The 18,106-nt window shown below is 43.4% G+C and overlaps 1 protein-coding gene across 1 annotated transcript in view; it reads right to left on the bottom strand.

The window, feature by feature from the left end:
• Positions 1-10,966: 10,966 nt before the first annotated feature.
• LOC109316304 (potassium voltage-gated channel subfamily KQT member 1-like) overlaps positions 10,967-18,106 on the bottom strand; it is a 311,290-nt gene continuing 304,150 nt past the window's right edge. Inside the window, exon 5 of the mRNA XM_019544251.1 lies at positions 10,967-12,192. Within this exon, the coding sequence (XP_019399796.1) occupies positions 12,037-12,192 (156 nt within the window). The 3' untranslated portion in view covers positions 10,967-12,036. The remainder of the gene's footprint in view (positions 12,193-18,106) is intronic.

The following is an 18,106-nucleotide window of genomic DNA, read 5'->3' as shown; positions in this document are numbered from 1 at the left end:
TTGGATGCTTATCTTGCTGGGATCCTATGACCCCAGCTGACTTCCTGCCCTTTGGGCGGGGGGGCTGGACTCAATGATCTTCCAAGGTCCCTTCCAGCCCACTGTCTATGAAATCTATGAAATAAATTGCTTATGCTCCAGTATTTCAAAGGAAATTAAATGACACTGAAGGCCAGTTGCTTTAGGCCATCTTTGAAAATCTAAGTCTATGACTTCTAGGGTAGCTACTCTACCATAACAGTGTTCAAAAATCAAAGGAGCCATTAAGGTATCTTGGGTATTTTTTCCCAAAGCTGCCAAGAAGCACCTTATGGAGAGGCTAAGTCTTGCTGAAAGCCAGAAGGATGTATACTCTTTAGTCCCATTGGATTTTTGAGGCCAATATGCACTTGCTCTTCTAAAGGTTTGCCCAAGATATCTTTTTATAAATAATTAACCAAAACATGGAATAAAGAGTAGAATCAAGTTATGCTTTTAAATCTTGCCATGATGATTTACAAATCTGTGAATTATTTTGCATTCATAATTATGTTTCTTCACAAGCACCCACCACAACCCTCAATTCAAATATAATGCTCAAACAAGTGGAACATTGGGACTGCATCCACCTTTCACATTTTGCAGAGGAAGATCAAATACACCGACAGTGATACTTTCTTGGCATCCTTATTTAGGACACCGAATAATTAATCAAAAATACCTTGCTTAGTTCCCAGTGAAAAGTTTGCAGCGGATATCTCACCACTGGAGCAGATGCACTGAGATATAAAGAGTCTCTAATAACAGAGATAGTGTAACTCACAGGACTAGTAATTAAAGCCACTATTGTACAGGAACTTGATGCTACCCTGTCACTATAGCCAGCCATTTTTTTCCTTATGTGAGTTTAAGGGCTATGAGGCCTCCCCCAGAGACTCAAGTAAAATCTCACACAAACACATGTAATTTCAGTGGTTTGTGGTATTCAGACACTGAGTGAGTAATACATTATTATCCTAACATAGAAATAATTAATAAAATATTAGGGGTCATGCTAAGCACCAATTATTAAAGCCAGTAGAGCTCTACAACAAAGTAACAGAAGATATAAAAAAAGTAACACAAGGCCGGGCTCAGCATCATGTAAGCCCTAGTAAAGCATAGGAACTCCTATGATGTGAAGCTCAGGTAGAAGGGATGATTAATGAACAAAATGAAAACTGACGTACTGTGCTTGAGTTCCAGAAAACAGGTCAACAGAAATACATCCTTTGTGTCACAGGAACAGACCGATATGACATTATGGACATTGAACCAGGTGCAAGTGCCACCCTGCCTTACCTTCTATTAGACTTCAGACTAACACAGCTCTCTACAAAAGGAAGCAATGGATAAGGATATATTTTCTAATAACAGGAAAACATTTGGTTCATTCAACAATGGTTTAAAAAATATTGCATGGGAATGTGGCATAGCCCAGTGAATGCACAGGAAAGACCACTATCGTCATCTGTCTTTCATGAGCAAATCATGAAGATATGCACTGAAGACTTGATTCAACTCCCAGTAAAGTCAACAGATAGTCACCCATTACTGCAAAGGGTGTTGGGCCAGGCTCCGAGTATACATAAAGAAAAAAGACTGGAGATACGTATTTTTAGTACATGGGACCTCTAGTGAGAAGGAACATGCCTGCAAGGGCAAAGGTTTGCCCTACAAAGAGAAAGAACCCAACCAGCACCTCATGAATATTGAGGGCCATGAAGGAATGCCGTGCGCTTTCAGCTGCTATGCTTCTCTGTTTATTGACTAGTCCCCACCTGTTCCCATGCCTCTTTGCAAGTGTGAGATTTCAGCAAGCATTGTCCTGAGGGGGGTTGGGAAGTAAGAGAGGGCTGCTTGACATGTCCAGGATGAAATGTCCAGGTGCAGGAAGCAGAAACAAAACAAGACAGACACATGCACGCACAACCCAAAAATCAATAAAAAGCGTAATGCATCTTTATTTAATTAAATCACACTCTTGAATTCACTGGCCAGCCCCATCCCGTAGTGACCTCTGACCCTCTTCATTTTGTTGACTGGCACAGCTGTTAGTAAATCACCTGCTGGAGTGGCTCTCTGGAGCTTTAAAGGTCAGCTGTCAGTGGCTGCTAGAGGAAGATAAAGAAGAAAAACAGAACCGAAAGGCTGAAAAAAAAGGCAGTTTGAACTTTGTGCATCCAAACTTCCCATTTGACCAATTGTTTACCTTGCCAACACCTGTTTTTGTGTATTAATCTATAGGTTGGAGCTCTCAGGTCTCCCTGGCCTTTGTATAATTGCTTTTAATCTTCCAATAACTTTTATAATTTAAAAAAACCCCCAACAATCTTTTTTTCCTTCCCCTGCCATTACTGTTATCTTAATCACACAGGAGGGCTCAGAATATACCTGAGAATCAGACATAAAGCCATGCTCAGTTGCCTCCATGCCACTGTTTCTCATTTTCCTTTCGTAGGTCCCTACATAGTGTTTTACATTCTTTCTGAGTGCTGTGCTAAGAAAGGGATGGAGTTGGCAAGATGGGAGGGGAAGATACACATATCTGAAATCCATTACACATTTATAGTAGTTAGTAAATGAACGTAATGTAACTCCAGACTGCAGTATCTTCTTCACTAATTTGTGGGACCTCCCCTGCTGCAAGAGAGAGCTGAGCAGCATGGGTCCAAACAGAGTCTGCCTGCCCTAGAACAGTGATGTCACCTTGGAGTGACTATTGGGGAGCAAAGACAACCTAAGTTGTTCCTGGCAGCCCATAAATTCCCCAGGATTTGTTAAATGTCAAGCCATCATTTGGAATAAGGCAGGCCACCACCAAAAGGGTATAGTGACTGTAAAACTGTAAAAAGTAGGTCTTAATATGACCCACAGCACCATTTTACCAGGAGGAGGTTAAAGAGAAGAAGCTATATTGAACACTGGTTTAATTCTATTTGTTGATTCATCTGGCATGAGTTTAGTCTAAACCCTTTAAACTACATGGTCCTTGAACAAACTAACCTCTCCAACTTATGTGAGAAGACCAATAAGCTGTTTACCTGAGCAGGGGAACTTATATCATTACTAAGCCTACTAACTGAATGAAGTAGGTGTGATCTGCTACTAGGTCACCCTGGTAGTATTGCACAACAGATATAAATGACTGTTGCAGGTTCAGGACAATGGAACAACAGGAACTATATTTTGATTATGAATAGTAAGTACTCCATCAATCTACTTTTGTTTTTTTTTCTACTCATAAATACATCATTAAAAAAAAGTTATGATTGTTTTGTTAAACAAAGAGAAATCTTCATGAGTCTGATTGAAGAGACCAGATACAGCATTTACATTAATCATAGAGTTCAACATCCCCTTTCCTTTAAACCTTACCTCAAGTTTCTCCCGCACCCTCCCACCTCACTCAAAGATGAGATCAAATAACATGAGGAAGATGAGCTAAAAACCAGTTCACAGACTCCCACAGATTAAATCCAAACCCCAGACAAACTGGGCTAAAGCCAGTAATTTAAGCAGAGACATTGTACTTTTATAGAGGCATTCAGGGACCACTGTTAAACCATAATAAAGGCTAAACATGGTTTAATGAGCATTTTGGCAAAATGGTTCATTTTAGAGAAGATGATCCTTGCAATTTTGCTTGTTTAGGTCTCACAGGCATTGGTTACTATGAGAGAAAGAGAGAGCGTGTGTGTGTGCATCCCCAGCACAAATACAACCCAGAGCTCAATGGTATCAGAAGGATGGAAAGATGGTTCTGTTCAGGCATAGGGTTGGAGTGTTGTAGCTGTGACAGGCAAGCATTTTGTTTTGGCGATAGCTTCTTTTGCGGCCCTTAAGAAGGGCATTTTGTGCCTGAAAGCTCATTTAACATCTCTCCCAGTTATATAGTTGGTATAATAAAAGACATCACCAATAAACCTTTGTCTCTATTCAGCAGGAAACCAGGAACAGTATAACGCAAATCATCATTAGCAGGAAGACTGAGACAGATCTCTCCCACTAACTAAGTGTGTTTAATACATTTCTTCATATTTTTTTAACCTGCTTATTGACTGAAGTTGGGATTTCCACAGATGATTAAGGCTTTGTCAATAGAAACTGGGTGCCAACTCCTTTTGACTTTGTGTTGACTAGGAAAAGAGACCAAATAGCAAAACATATTGGTTAAGCCTGACCTTATTCTAGTGTAGAACTGGGTTGATAACACACAATTCAGCTGAGCTGGTTGAGTGCTGCTGAAGCTTCAAAAGATGATTTACTGGTTTATGTATCAGAGCTCTCCACAAAATATGTTCTGGGCCTTTAGCCTGAATCTTAGTATGGATGGAAGGTATGATTTTTTTTCAGCAGTTGGGACACTATCTCCAGGACAGAAAACAGCTTCTTCCTCTTAAATAATGTTATTCAGTGTTTCTGACATATTAGTTAGAAATGTGCAGATGGTGCTAGGAAATAGGGCTCTGCTAGGGAAGTAGGGCTCTGCTAGGAAATGGGGAAAATAGGGTTTTCTGTGCAGACCATGGGTGTTTGTTACATATGGACTAGAGGTTTTCTGGCCTCACTTTCTTTTGCCCTCACCATTTGGGACAAGCAATAATTACCACAGAAAGTATTTCTCCCTGGGGGGAGGTGGAGGTAGAGAGGGCAGGAGAAAGTAGGTAGGAAGAGCAAGGGGGTGAACTGATAGCAGTAGGAATTCCAGCAAGAAGGCTGGAAGCCGTGATTCATGGCACTGAAGAAAGACAGTCACTTCACACACAAGGCAGAGGACTTACTGGTGAAAATTGAGAAGTGTAAGTGAATTGGAAACCTACAGTGGGAGCCAAATGAACTGGTTTATCCAAGGAACACCACTTTGAATGGAGTGTCATTTTACTGTCTGAATTTACTCACTTGTTATCTCTGTTATTTCTTTGTATTTGTTGAGATGGACAGTGTTTGGGACTAGAGAGAAGGCCTCTGACCTGTGAACCATCTCATTTAGCTCACAGTAGCCTCCTGTTTAGGGATGAAAAACACCTGGTGATGGGAAGGACTCACATTTCACCTGTCTTTAACATAGCCTTAACATATACCAAACTTTAATCCCACACAGCTTTTTGAAAATATATGGTTTAAACATTTGGGTGTTTGTTTTCAGATAAAAATCTGCTTATGATAATATTACTAGCTAGTAATGTTACTAGCTATGAAAATAGGAAAGTAATCCCCTAAGGCTTTGCAGTAATGACTTCTGACCATTTTGCATCATCACACCCAGACAACGGAGTTAAGGCTACTCTGCATGATTAAAAGGAATGTGGAAAATCTTGTTATTTCTGATATAGACTCCTCTAATGGTGAAAGGTACTATGTACCTTCATGATGCAATTGAATCAGGTAAAATACCTTTTGAAAAGAAACATATAATCTTGCTTGATTTCTTTTACTCTGGCCTTCAACACAGCAGTTAAAAAAATCTGGACAACCAGCCATTTCTGATGTATCAGCTCAAGGACTGTTAACTGGAAGGTGTAATCCTTTGTTTGTCCTTGTGACAACATCTCAGATCTGACCTCATAGGGCAAGTAGTTTCAGAGAGTCACAGTTATCCTTGGTGTATCATTCCGCTGAAGTGAGAGTAGATACAAGGGTGTCATCGGTTGATGACAAAGCAATTAATTGTCTTCATCAGGCCTGCTAAGCATCCTCTGGGGAATGAAGATACAGACAATGTAAGGACTGCAGCCTACTTGTTCCTCTGATGGGGCAAAAAAACAGTTCCCAGGCGAGATTTTTTTTCCAAGCTAAATTCTATGCCTTGAGTGTCCGAGGGGCAATGCAAAGGAACCATGTGGTACTTTTAGGGTGCATCTACATGCGCTATTAGCATGGAGAATAAATTATGGTGCATATTGCATTCGAGTTTATTGCTCTCAGGTGCCATGTCTTCAAGTGTGTCCGGGACTGCAACATGTTGAGCTGGGTTGGAGCAGCCTTGACAGACAGAAGGCTTTGGGGATAAGCCTGCCAGACCAGAGCTGCTAGATTCAGCTCAATGTGGTCTGGAAAGGCTGGCTGGGGCATAAGTGTGCCCCATTGTAGGGTTAGTTGGTAGGCAGCCCCCACAATGAATCACCCTCATGCCCCAGCCAGCCCCATCTATATGTGTTGCTGTGTAATAAAAGAACTCCGCCAGAGGACAGTACTTGTATATACAAGACTAACCTATGGTGGAGTTACGTAGTTTACTGTGACCTAATAGGGCTGCACATGTAGATGTGGAGACATTTACTGCAGAGCTAATTAGGCAGGTCGGAGGTAAATATCTCATGTAGATGTGCCCTCAGTTTCCAGAAGGAATACTAGGTAAATATTGTGGCAGAATGCCACCTCTGTCTCTCCCCAAAAACTCTGCTATGTGACAATTTGGTTAACATGGTCACTGCAGAGGACGGACATCCCATCTCTTCATAAATTTCATAGACATTAGGGATGAAAGGAACCTTGAAAGATCATTGAGTCCAGCCCCCCCACCTGAAGGGCAGGAAGTCAGTGGGGGTCATAGGATCCCAGCAAGATAAGCATCCAATTTGCTCTTGAAAGTGTTCAATGTAGGTGCTTGAACCACCTCCAATAGCAGGCTAATTCCAGACCTTGGGGGCTCGGACAGTAAAGAAATTCTTCCTTATGTCCAGCCTGAAATGGTCTTGCAGTGGTTTAGGACCATTCGACCTTGTCATCCCTTGGGGCGCTCTGGTGAACAAATGTTCCCGCAGACACTAGTGGTCACCCCTGACAACCTTATAGGTGGCCATCAGATGACCCCTGAGCCTGTGCTTTTCCAGGCTAAAGAGACCCATGGCTCTCAGCCTGTTGTCATAAGATCTGTTTTCCTGATCTCTGAGCATGCGTGTGGCTCTTCTCTGGACTCTCTCAAACTTCTCCACATCCTTTTTGAATTGTGGGGCCCAAAACTGGATGCAGTACTCCAGCTGTGGCCTCACCAAGGCCAAGTACAAGGGGAGAATGACGTCCTGAGATTTGCTTAAGAATCATCAATGGATGCAGGCCAGCGTTTTGGTCGCTTTAGTAGCCGCAGCATCACATTGCAGGCTCATGTTCATCTTGTGGTCAATGATGACTCCCAAGACTCTTTCTTCCATAGTGCTAGCCAGCATAGTGCTGCCGAGCCTATAAGGATGCTGCAGGTTTTTCTTCCCAAGGTGGAGAACCTTGCATTTTTCAGAGTTAAACACCATCAGGTTCTTGTCTGCCCATTTGCTGAGCCTGTCCAGGTCAGCCTGGATCACCCTTTTGTCCTCAGGTGTAGACGCTTTACCCCAGAGTTTCGTGTCATCGGTGAACTTGGCTAGTCCACTTCTGATACCAGCGCCCACATCATTAATGAAGATGTTGAACAATATGGGTCCATGGTCAGTAACCCTGAGTTGTAACCTGAGTTGGATACATTCCTGAGGGAGGGGGGGAAACTGCTCCCTCTGCCTACATGACTGGCATCACATACCTGGGTGGGGGGGCTTAGGCTCCCTATTGTTCTAAGCAATGCCAGTCTACCCGGCAACCAGTGATGCATTTCAAATTGATTGGCTGGCAGCCAACAGTTGCTGGCCTCCACTGGACCAGGTAAATGAAGTCATAAGGGCTATATAAGTTAAGGACTGCCCAGGAGAAGGTGCAGTAGCCATGATGAAAACACAGAGAGAAGCTGGACCATCTGAAACTTGTTCTCTCTCTTGAAACTCATGATCTGCCTCCAGAGGGAATCTTCACCTGCATCTGGACGATACTTGTGAGTAAGCTACCTGAGATCTAACTAGATATATCGCTTGCAGTAACTCAGATGCATGATCAAAGGCTACCCCAGCCACCCTGTTTGCTCTATGGGATGTCTCTGATACTGCTCAACCCTGTACCCTATTCCAAACCTACTTCTTGTAACCAATAAAGTTTTCCTTTGTACCTAGCATGGAAGACTTATTGGGAGAGGGGCTAGATTATGCCTTGGGGTTCCCTTGGTTTGGCTGACTAAGAGAGACCACTATTTGTGCTTCAGACTCAGGGAAGTACCCCAAGTTCTTGAAGTGGGTTGAGTATACTCAAGGGCTACTAGGCCTGTGTTTCCCAGGATCAGTCCAGACTCTGGCTGGTGGCAGTGTTACCCCCAGGCTAGCAGGTGTGCTCCAGGAAGGGCGTGAGCCAGATGTGCCCCCAGGAAGGCACTTGGAGCCTAGAAGGTGGTTGAGTGCAGTGAGGTGGGTGGCTCAGCACAGAAGTACTACCTACTGGCCTGCCACAGATATAACTCCTCTTAGGGTCCACAGCCATGTCTTCCTCACACTACAAATAAAGGAAGGCCCCTTATTAGCACTATTGAACAACTAGGACATTTGGACAAAGCCTCTACGGGTCCTCCAAGCTATCCTCATCAAGCTGTTCACAAAAGCTGCTAGAGGTGATCTTTGGCTCCATGGCCTCTCTTTATAGATAAGATGCTTAGTAATTTCTTATATAGATTCATATTGATCTCAGGTGGCTTATGGACTTGGAGCACAGAAGCAAAGAAGCTGGTGGAGGGATACCACAAAGTCTTATCTTTCTTTGAGTGAGGATTTCATGCAGGATGTGCAGATTTCTTGGGGGTAGTATGTAGTATGTAGTTTAATTAAGCCAGTCAGTGGGCTAGCTGATAAATTTGTGACATTTTTCCTTGATAGAGTGGATCAGGTTGTGCTTGGATTTTGGGGCTATGTGAATATAAAAATTCTCTTCTGGCTCATCACTTGCACTGCCAACTGTGTTTTCTCCCTGCATGTTGGCTGTTATAGCTCTATTGCTATTAATGACAAGTACTGCTGATACCTCATGAAGAGAGTAAGGTGGACCATTTTAAAGGAGGTAGAAAACTCAGACTTCTGTACCATACAGTTTAACAAGTATATGTGACCTGTTTCAAACACATGGTAGAGTACCATCACCATACTGAGACATGCAGTAGGCCATCATTTCCTACTGTAAAAATAAAAGCTGAGATAATACTTCCAATGAGATACATTAAAAGTGAGCTTTTACTCAACCCTGGAAACAAAATTTTTTGATGGGATAGATATTGTTGTTTTTCATTGTGACAGGAGCCAAGGGACTTACTTAGTAGTACTGAGTACGGCTAAGCATATTTCTATTGCTGTTTACCATTGCCTTTTCACATGTGCACATCTGCACAGGCTACTCTCTTACATTTGCTATCTTTCCATTAGCACGGTATATGCTGTCTTTGGACAGGTTCAGTAACTCTTGACAGTAATCAGACAAGACAGAACAGTATCACATCAGCTGATTTAATTAAAAGCACATTTAATTTCTTTTTATTGCTTCTCTCATTTAATTAGTAGTCTATATTAATAGCCTCCTGCAATCCAAAGATTGGAATCCATCTCACCATGTTCTTATCTAACTACACAGATGTGGATGAGAGTCTTAAGTGGACAGGTAATAGTGTCTTAATGGCTAACTGAGTACATTGGGAAGGTCACTTGTTTATGAAAGACTAGGGCTGTGTGAAGCTTTGGGTGCTGATTCGATTTGGAGGAGATTCAGCTCAATTTGGTGGCCAAATCTCTGAATGTGAGTCAAATGAGGGGACCAGTTAAAAGGTCCAAATTGATTTGAAGCTCTCTGAATCAATTCAGAAAAGATTTGGAGAGCTTCAGTGATTTGGGCAATAAGTAGGGGGTGGGGGCGGGGGGATGGAGGAGGAAGGAGGGGACCATGGGGGACCCCTGCCAGGCCCCATCCCCTGCCTGCTCCCCCAGCTCCTCTGAGTGCTCCCGGTCCCCCAGCCCCGCCCCATGGCTGCCTCACGCACCCCAGCTCCCAGTTGTCTAAAAAAAGCCCGTACTCACTGGCTGCTGCCTGGTGATCCCCACTGCCCCTACTGTCCCGCGCTGCATGGGGGCCTCTGTCATGAGCTCCCTGACCCTCACCCGCTTTCCCAGCCCCCTGTGACTGCCCCACCTGCCACAGCTCCCGGCCCTTTAAAAAACAAACAAACAAAAACCCTGGACTTAACAGCTGCTGCAGCAGCCTTGGAGCTTCTAGGGCCTCATGGCAGAGCCCCCCATGCAGCTCAAGGCAGTGGGGGGCAGCGGGGATCACCCCCCTGCCTGACAGCAGCTAGTGAATCCTGGGGTTTTTTATTTTTTTTTTAAAGGGCCAGGAGCTGGGGCAGGCAGGCAGCCATGGCGGTGGGGCTGGGAGAGCAGGTGGAGGTTGGGGAGCTCATGCCAGAGCCCACCCATGTGGCATGAAGCAGCGGGGGCAGCAGGGATCACCCCCCGCTGGGCAGGATCTCGTGAGTAGAGGATTTTTTTTTCCAAATAGCCGGGACCTGGGGCTGGGCGGGGCTGGGAGAGCGGGCGCGGGTGGGGCTTGTGTAATTCAGAGATTCAGCTGATTCGGCAGCAGCTGAATCTCCAAATTAAACTGGGCTGAATTGATTCGGGACAGTGATTCGAATAACTGAATTGAATCACTGTCCCCCGAATCAGCCAAATCCAAATCTGAAGTGAATACTAGCCACTTCGCACAGGTCTATTAAAGACCCAATCTTATAAGATGCCAAATTCACCCTGGTAAGTGCTAAACACTTTCTGTCTCCATGGATTTCAGTGGTGCTGGAAGGTACTTATCCCTTTACAGAATGAGGCCCTAGCTCTGTGGACTCCTAATTCCAGTAACACTTGTTCATTCAGACCCTTGATTATGCAAATATATATTTGCAGGTGGTGCAGGAGGTATTTATTTGCATAATATGAGGGCAAATATAAGGGCTTCAGTAAATAGCAATATACCCTTTTTATTTAGGTTTATTATTTATGTATTTTAACAATAATGATGCATCATCCCTTTTCTGGAGAGCAAGGAAAAAATCAATTACTTATGTTTGAAAATTGTTCATGTCAGTAACATTTCACAGAAACAATGCTTCAGATAACACATATACTCAATTTACAATCACATTTCATGAAAACTCAGCATTTTAAATTATAGACAGCAGTGTATACTAGCAAAGTGACTAGCTTTTATCAACTGTATGTGCATTCAAATGTGGTCATTCAAAGTCACAACTTCAGCTCACAGCTGCAGCATTGAATGGGTGGTTTTCAGATTCTTACATATACAGTTATTATCCTGGTGTCTTATATTAAAAATAAGGCAAGTGGAATTAACAGTCATCACTTAATGAAAGTACAAGTTTGAAAATATGTTGCATAACGACCATCAGTGCAGGTGATAACTATTGAAATGTTCTTCTGTTGTTATTCTAAGCTGGTATTGTTTCTTGTATCTGACTGTTCCAACGTGCATCCCATCTCATTTGCAAACCTTTCACTTTAAGTAGCTGAGACCTTGCTTCAGTCTTCCCTATATCAGCCAATCTGTCTACATGTTCATATTTTTAAGCAGCAGTCTATTGTCTTTACTTTGCCATTCACATTAGCAGTGGCCTTTTCATGATTCTTGCTGGTTGGTACTTATTTTTACTGCAAAACATGCTGTTCAATTTTCCTTCTGATTGATTTCCACTTGTTTTGTGTTCCAGTATTGGTCCCCTCTCCCTGCTTGGGTATGCTATGCACAATAAACTAGTGAGAACAGAAGATTGAATACTGAAAAGACAGTCCCTCCTTCATTCCTACCTCTGGATGAGTTGTCTTATGACTTAGATTTCCACCTCAACTCAGTGCTCTGCGTGTGCATTGCCAGTTAAATACTACAGCATTATTAGAGTCCCATGGGCTGGAGGATTCTCTCAGCATTGCTATGGTTCTGTGCACAACGGTTAGGTTTTCTCACAGAAGCATAATCATGTTTTTCCTTTTGATTTAACAACCTGCAGCAGAATATTTACATTCCAGCAATGATGGTCTCAGAAGTTCCAGACACTAATAATAAAAATAACCATACTTAAATGAATGAGAGGGCAGCAGGCTGTTGTCTTCATGGCTTTTACATTTTCCGGGTTAGAGGGGGGGAATCCAAGGATGACTGTAAATGTCTAGTGGTTGGGGTGGCTGGGGCTGATGTCCATGTCGGTAACCATGTATCAAACTGAGTTTGGAGGGCATTCAGGATGTCATCAAGCTTTTGATCCATCTGCATGACCTGTTAGGGAATCATAAAGCACACAGTCTATCAGATGGTTACACATCTTGCCCTGCTTTTGCTTATTTACATATACTTTAACAGAGAATGTCAGTGAAAAGTTTCAAGTTTATAATGCTGGCAGTGAGTACTGGCATTTTCACAAAACATTTGCAAATCTGTTGCAAAAGAAAAGTTTTACAATGCCCTAAGAATTAAAAGCACAAAATCTTTGTACAGCCCCATGCTTGAGTAGATAGGAAGATCAAATCTTAGGGCACAGACAGAAATGACAATTTTTACCTGACCACGGAAAGCATTCTATAGCCATGACCAAACACAAGTGCACAGCAGCAGACAGCTTAAAAAATGGCTGATTGGGTGAAAACTTGAATCCTCATTGCATGAAAGGGTCCAATGAGGATGACTGAAATGGAACATCTTCTGTAATTTGTGTTCATGCTGCCTCTCAGCCTGTTGTTGTTTTCAGAATGGGAGGGGGTAAGGGAGGTGGTTTGGTCTGGGGTTCTTTCAGTCCCTGTTGGAGGGTGGGGAGAATGTATTGGAGTCTCCCCCAAGGGTGGGGGGCTACAATTCATCCACCGCACCCTCCAGTGCCAGCTGGGGAACCCCAAGAAGGAATAGTCTTACCCAGCCTACCCTAGAACATCCACTGTAATAGTGCCTTATTTGAATGCTCAAGAATATCCACTGTGATAGCGCATCTGCCTTGATAAGCTACTCCAGGCCTCCATTTGCCTTATATATTTTTTCCTACTTCTGTTCTACCTTTTTACCTTCCACAGCTTTATGTCTCACCTTACCATCTTGTGAAACTGAATGAGCAACATTTCTTTCTTTCCACTGTGAATAAACACCTCTTTGAGGGGTATAACCATCAGCAATTTTGCTAGATACCAGGTACATTTTTTTTTGCATCCTTAGAGGGCTAGCTAATAAAGTGCATTAAGTTTGAGTTTGGCTGTAAATTATGGAGCCACGGAAGTGCTTTTAAAATTAAAGAAGTAACTTTCTCTTGATCTGATTTCTCCTCTCCCTTTATCAAAGAGGTGGCTGTCCAGTTCAAACTCCTCAGGCACATTCTGTAGAAAGAGAAGGATTTTAATGTTTTTAGTGAAGCCTGTCTATTGGCTTTATTCTAAAAACTTTGAATTAGTACTGTTTTGTTGTTCTGTATTTTTTAGTATTAATTGTTCTGAAGAGACCAATCTACAGTTTAAAATGTTGCCATATACCAGGGGTTGTCACCATGGACAGAGTCATCCCTAGGGATGTGCAGGGTCTGGGGCATATCAGCCCGTGCGAGGTCAGGGACTTGGGGTGGCAACCATCTGTAGAAGCCAGTGGCAGGGTTGGCGGGGTGGCAACTGCCTGCAGAAGCCGTCAGTGGAGGGTGGCAAATCACTTGCCCTTTTCTTTGCAAAGATAACTTTAGAAATACATAATGGCAGTTAAGGATTGAAAATGTAGCGCCGTGATTCTTAATCAGGATGCTGCAAGAATCTTTTAAGGGTGTTTCACAATATTAACACTGTTAGGTATGGAAACACCCACACATCATGTGCAAGACCCAGAGATTTCAAATAGGAATCTGTAGTGTCAAAAATATTCTGACCTATCGTAGGCTTTCTGAGTTATTTGTGACAGAAAAATTGCTCTATTATTTTTTCAGTAGTAAAAAATGAGAGAAAACCAAGAGCTGGCGTTTTCCAAGGGGTTCCTTGAGTCTCACTGGGGGCTTCTTGAGCCCCCTGACCAGTTTTATTTAGCTTAAAAAATTTGAAAACCACTGTTATAGGAGGTTATAATTATTTCAGAAAAATCTAGTAGACTATGGTCTTCATTATTCTTATTATAAGCAGCTATCACCACTACATCACAGAACACCAGTGAGTGGCACCATCATGGCTTACAATATTGTCATCTACCTGCACCCTGCTACTAGGTAAGAGCAGCAATAGCATACATAAGACAGTAACAGGTCTTTCCATCTGTACTATTTTACTGCTTACCCAGAAAACTCTGATGACCTAATCTACTCACCAGGCATGTTTACATGTGCATTTATACCACATTAAATTTACTGCACAATAAGTTACTGAGCAGTCAGTGGGTTGAGGCCAGTGTCTACATGTGCAGGCATTAAAACACAGTATCACTCTGTGTGACTGACTTGGGACTAAAGTTATTTCCAAGTCAGTCCATACACACAGTGCTACTGTGCAGTAAGGTGTCTACATATACATTACTGAGAAGTAACTACCTGGATATAAGTTTGATACCTGCATGATGCAAGTATTAAATTTATGCCCAAGTCATAGTAAGATGCTATATTTACTGTGCAGTATAGGCATGCATGTGTAGATGCCACCTGTATTGCACAGTAATTTTTGGTTACTACACAGTAAATGTGCATGTATAGATGTGCTCACTGTGTATTGACTATGAATCAAACAGCATCTAAGTGTACTCTACCTCACTTCTGAGTGATTCTAAGCTTTGTGCCAGGAAACAGTAAGCATGCAACACTTTTTTAGCATGTGTACAGGGCAGGAGGAGGTGGGCAGGCCTATTTCTTGGGGTGGTCTTAGAACTACACTGGGGCAGTATGCCCATACTTACATACGGAGGTGTATGTGTAGCATGCACCACATCTACATGTATAGTCAAATGATAGGAAAGTTTGTGAAGTTACTGTAATACCAATACACCTATATCCTTGTAGAGTGCACTACAGCCATGGGTATGGGCTGCAAGTTAAGGTAGAAGTTTTAGAATCTCATTCCCCAAAAGCTCCTTGGTTTTTAAACTTTTAATTTTTTAAATAACTACTATTTGCTAGTAATGTTTTAAATTAACTGATTTTTATAATCTTTGTGAAATTAACTACCATGGATGCCATAGACCACTGGTCTCTAACATATGATTTCCAGAAAACATGCTGTCCAGAAGAGCTTTTGCCATTGCTTACAGGAAAGTAAAAGGTAAAAGTGAAGTAGATTGGGAGGGCAGTGTGGTGTTGCCGAAGGGCCATCAAATATTGAGGACCACTGCCATGGACTATTTATATTTAGGAGGGCTGTGCAGAGCAGGTAATATTCAATTTGACAGCCATGTTGAATATTAAACTGGGTCCCACTTCAATTTGCCGTCTGCTTTGAGTCGAAGCAGGTCCGCTTCGACTTGAGGTTGAAGCTCAGTCGAATATTCGAGCTGCTTTGGCTTCCCCATAGGCTATAATGGAGAAGGTTGAAACAGGCTATAACTTTGACATTTCTGATCCTGATGAAACTTACAGAAATGGTAGCTCCTGAGGAGCCCACACAGTGTGCCAAGTTTCAACAAGATAGGTTCAGGGGGTGCAGAGAAACTGCACCCCAAATTCTTGAGAGCAAACTGCCTGTAACTTCTATGTGTAAAGTCACAGGGAGCTCAAACTTGCAGGAATGGTAGCTCCTGAGGAGCCCACAAAGCCTGCCAACTTTCAACAAGATAGGTTCAGGGGGTTCAGAGAAACAGCACCCCAAATTCTTGAGGCCGTTCCTGTGGCAAAGGGGTGGTACCTGTGGAGATGATTCAGCATCCCTGAGGTGGTCATGCACTTTGTTCCCTTGCCCTGGCAGATTTTGGCTTGGCAGGGCACGCAGATAGCGAACGTGGGATCATCTGCCAGCTCATAATGATCCCAGACCATGCTAGTACTAGGCCTTTCCCTCTGGCATGCGGGTGCATCTGTGGATGCTGCTGAACTCTCCCCCTCTTCAGCAGTCAGAGGCACAGCAAGAGAAAGAGCGGATTCAGCTGAGCTGCTTGCCTTCAGCTGTACAGAGGCACCTTCTGAAATGCCTTCTGGGAAAGACTTCTTGGCTTGAAAGGAAAAAACCTGAGGGGTGTCAAGCACAAACTCAACTGATTCCCCCTCCTTCCCCAGAACTTCCCTTGCCAGAGCACTGAGATCCAGATTCAGCGCCAGCTCTTCTTCTGGCGCTGGGAGGTTCAGCATAAGCAGTGACACAGGGGTGGAGTGCACTGCTGTGCTGGCTGCAGTTATGGTGGGAGAGGTTGTAGCTGCTGTGTCTGGACATGAGAGAGTCTCAGGCACAGACAGTGGCTCCAGTGGCACTGCTGCTCCCCTCTCTTTACTGCTTGTAGCAGCCTCATCCCTTGTAGCAGGAGGAAAGAGGCTGCGTGTGAGTTCCACCCCACTTCATAATGTGTTCCTTCGTATGTAAACTGGAACCTCTAAGTGTGCTGTGCGCCGTGGGTTAGATTTCTGGATGTTATGTAAATGTGTTTGTATGTGTAGATAATATATTGAGAAGTGTTGGTGTGGTGGAAAGAATGAATGATGTATAAAAAAATATATAGATATATAAACTAAATTCCTATATATAGAATAGATCCTAGGCTACTACTAACTTTATCCAATATAAGTGTAAACTAATATGAAAAGTAGTTATAAAATAAAAGCACCGAGTTCTCAGAACTCCTGGTTGCTAGAGTTGCAAGCAGGGAATCTGTTGAAGATCAGGGCTTCCAGCCATCATGGTCTGACACAGAGGTGCTGGAGAACACCAGCAGCTCAGAAACGGACCCCAAGGCAGAAAGCAGGGGAGCTGAAAAACTGCTGCCTTTTATGCGTTTTCTCTGGCCCTCCCCCAGAGCACTGGGATTGGAAGGGACCTCAGAGAATGCTGACAGGTCACTGGCCAGCCACACATGTCAGTCATGAAAGCACTCCTTCCCCCTCTCCCCCTCCCTCCCCTTACTTTCCATTTTTCCCCCCCCACAGGGAATCCAGTATAGGCAAGTCGAATATTCGACACTTGTCGAATATTCGATCCATGCTGTCAATATTAGACTTGCGCTGTTAATACTCGACTTCCGGTATTCAATTCGACAGCTATTCGACCAGCTGCTATTTGACTCGACTTTAACTTTACAAGGTCGAATATGTCGAATATTTGTCAAATTGAATATTAAGTCGAAGCTTTGCACAGCCCTAATAGTTAGCCAGCTCACACTATCACAGCAAGAAAGGACATCAATATATGGCTGCACCTTTTGCTTTGGACTTTGCATTACTAAAGAGAGCCCAGGTTTGAGAATTCTTCACCGATTAAAGATGAATGCTCTTTGGCTTGTGCTTCCATGATGAGGAATACTTCAATGACAGTTGTACAGAATTGAGATCCCACATGCGTAGCTATGCTTGCCTTGTGCTTCCCTTCTGAGCTCTGGGGCACACTAGATTCACCTGCATATGTGTGTAAGTGCCCAGAGTAAAGCAGAGGCGAAGGAGGTTCCTCCCACATTTTTACTCAATAGTCTAGTGATTAGGGCTCTTACCCAAGGAGTAGAAGATGCAGGTTGTAGGCCCTGCCTCACCCAGAAGAGGCTTATACTGTGTCTCCTACTTCACAGTAGTAAAGCTGTAATCAGTGGGCCATAGGCTATGCCTTGCCTAGAGCCTGCCTCACTGCAACAGACTAATAGACAAAGGTATACAGTAGGCCTGTGCGAAGTGGCTAGTATTCGCTTCGGATTAGGATTTGGCTGATTCATGGGACAGTGATTCGATTTGGTGACTTGAATCACTGTCCCAAATTGATTCAGACAAATCTGATTTGGAGATTCAGCTGCAGCCGAATTGTCAGAATCTCCAAATTGGCACTATCCCTCACCCATTCTCAATGGCTGCCTTGCCTGCTCTTCTAGCTCCCAGCTCTTTAAAAAAAAAAAAAAAGCCCAGTTCACCAGATACTGCCAGGCTTTCGGGGGGGGTGATCCCCTCTACCCCACGCTGCATAGAGGGCTCCCCAGAAGCCCCAAGGCCATTGCAGGAGCTGTTAAGTCAATGCTTTTTTTTTTTTTAAAGGGCCAGGAGCTGGGGCAGGCAGGGCAGCCATTGGGG

The sequence above is a fragment of the Crocodylus porosus genome, unplaced genomic scaffold (assembly GCF_001723895.1).
Source record: "Crocodylus porosus isolate Cpor-Errol unplaced genomic scaffold, CroPor_comp1, whole genome shotgun sequence".
In the NCBI taxonomy this organism is placed as follows: domain Eukaryota; kingdom Metazoa; phylum Chordata; order Crocodylia; family Crocodylidae; genus Crocodylus; species Crocodylus porosus.
The sequence above is the reverse complement of the archived record's forward strand: the minus strand, read 5'-3'. Positions and strand labels throughout refer to the sequence as shown.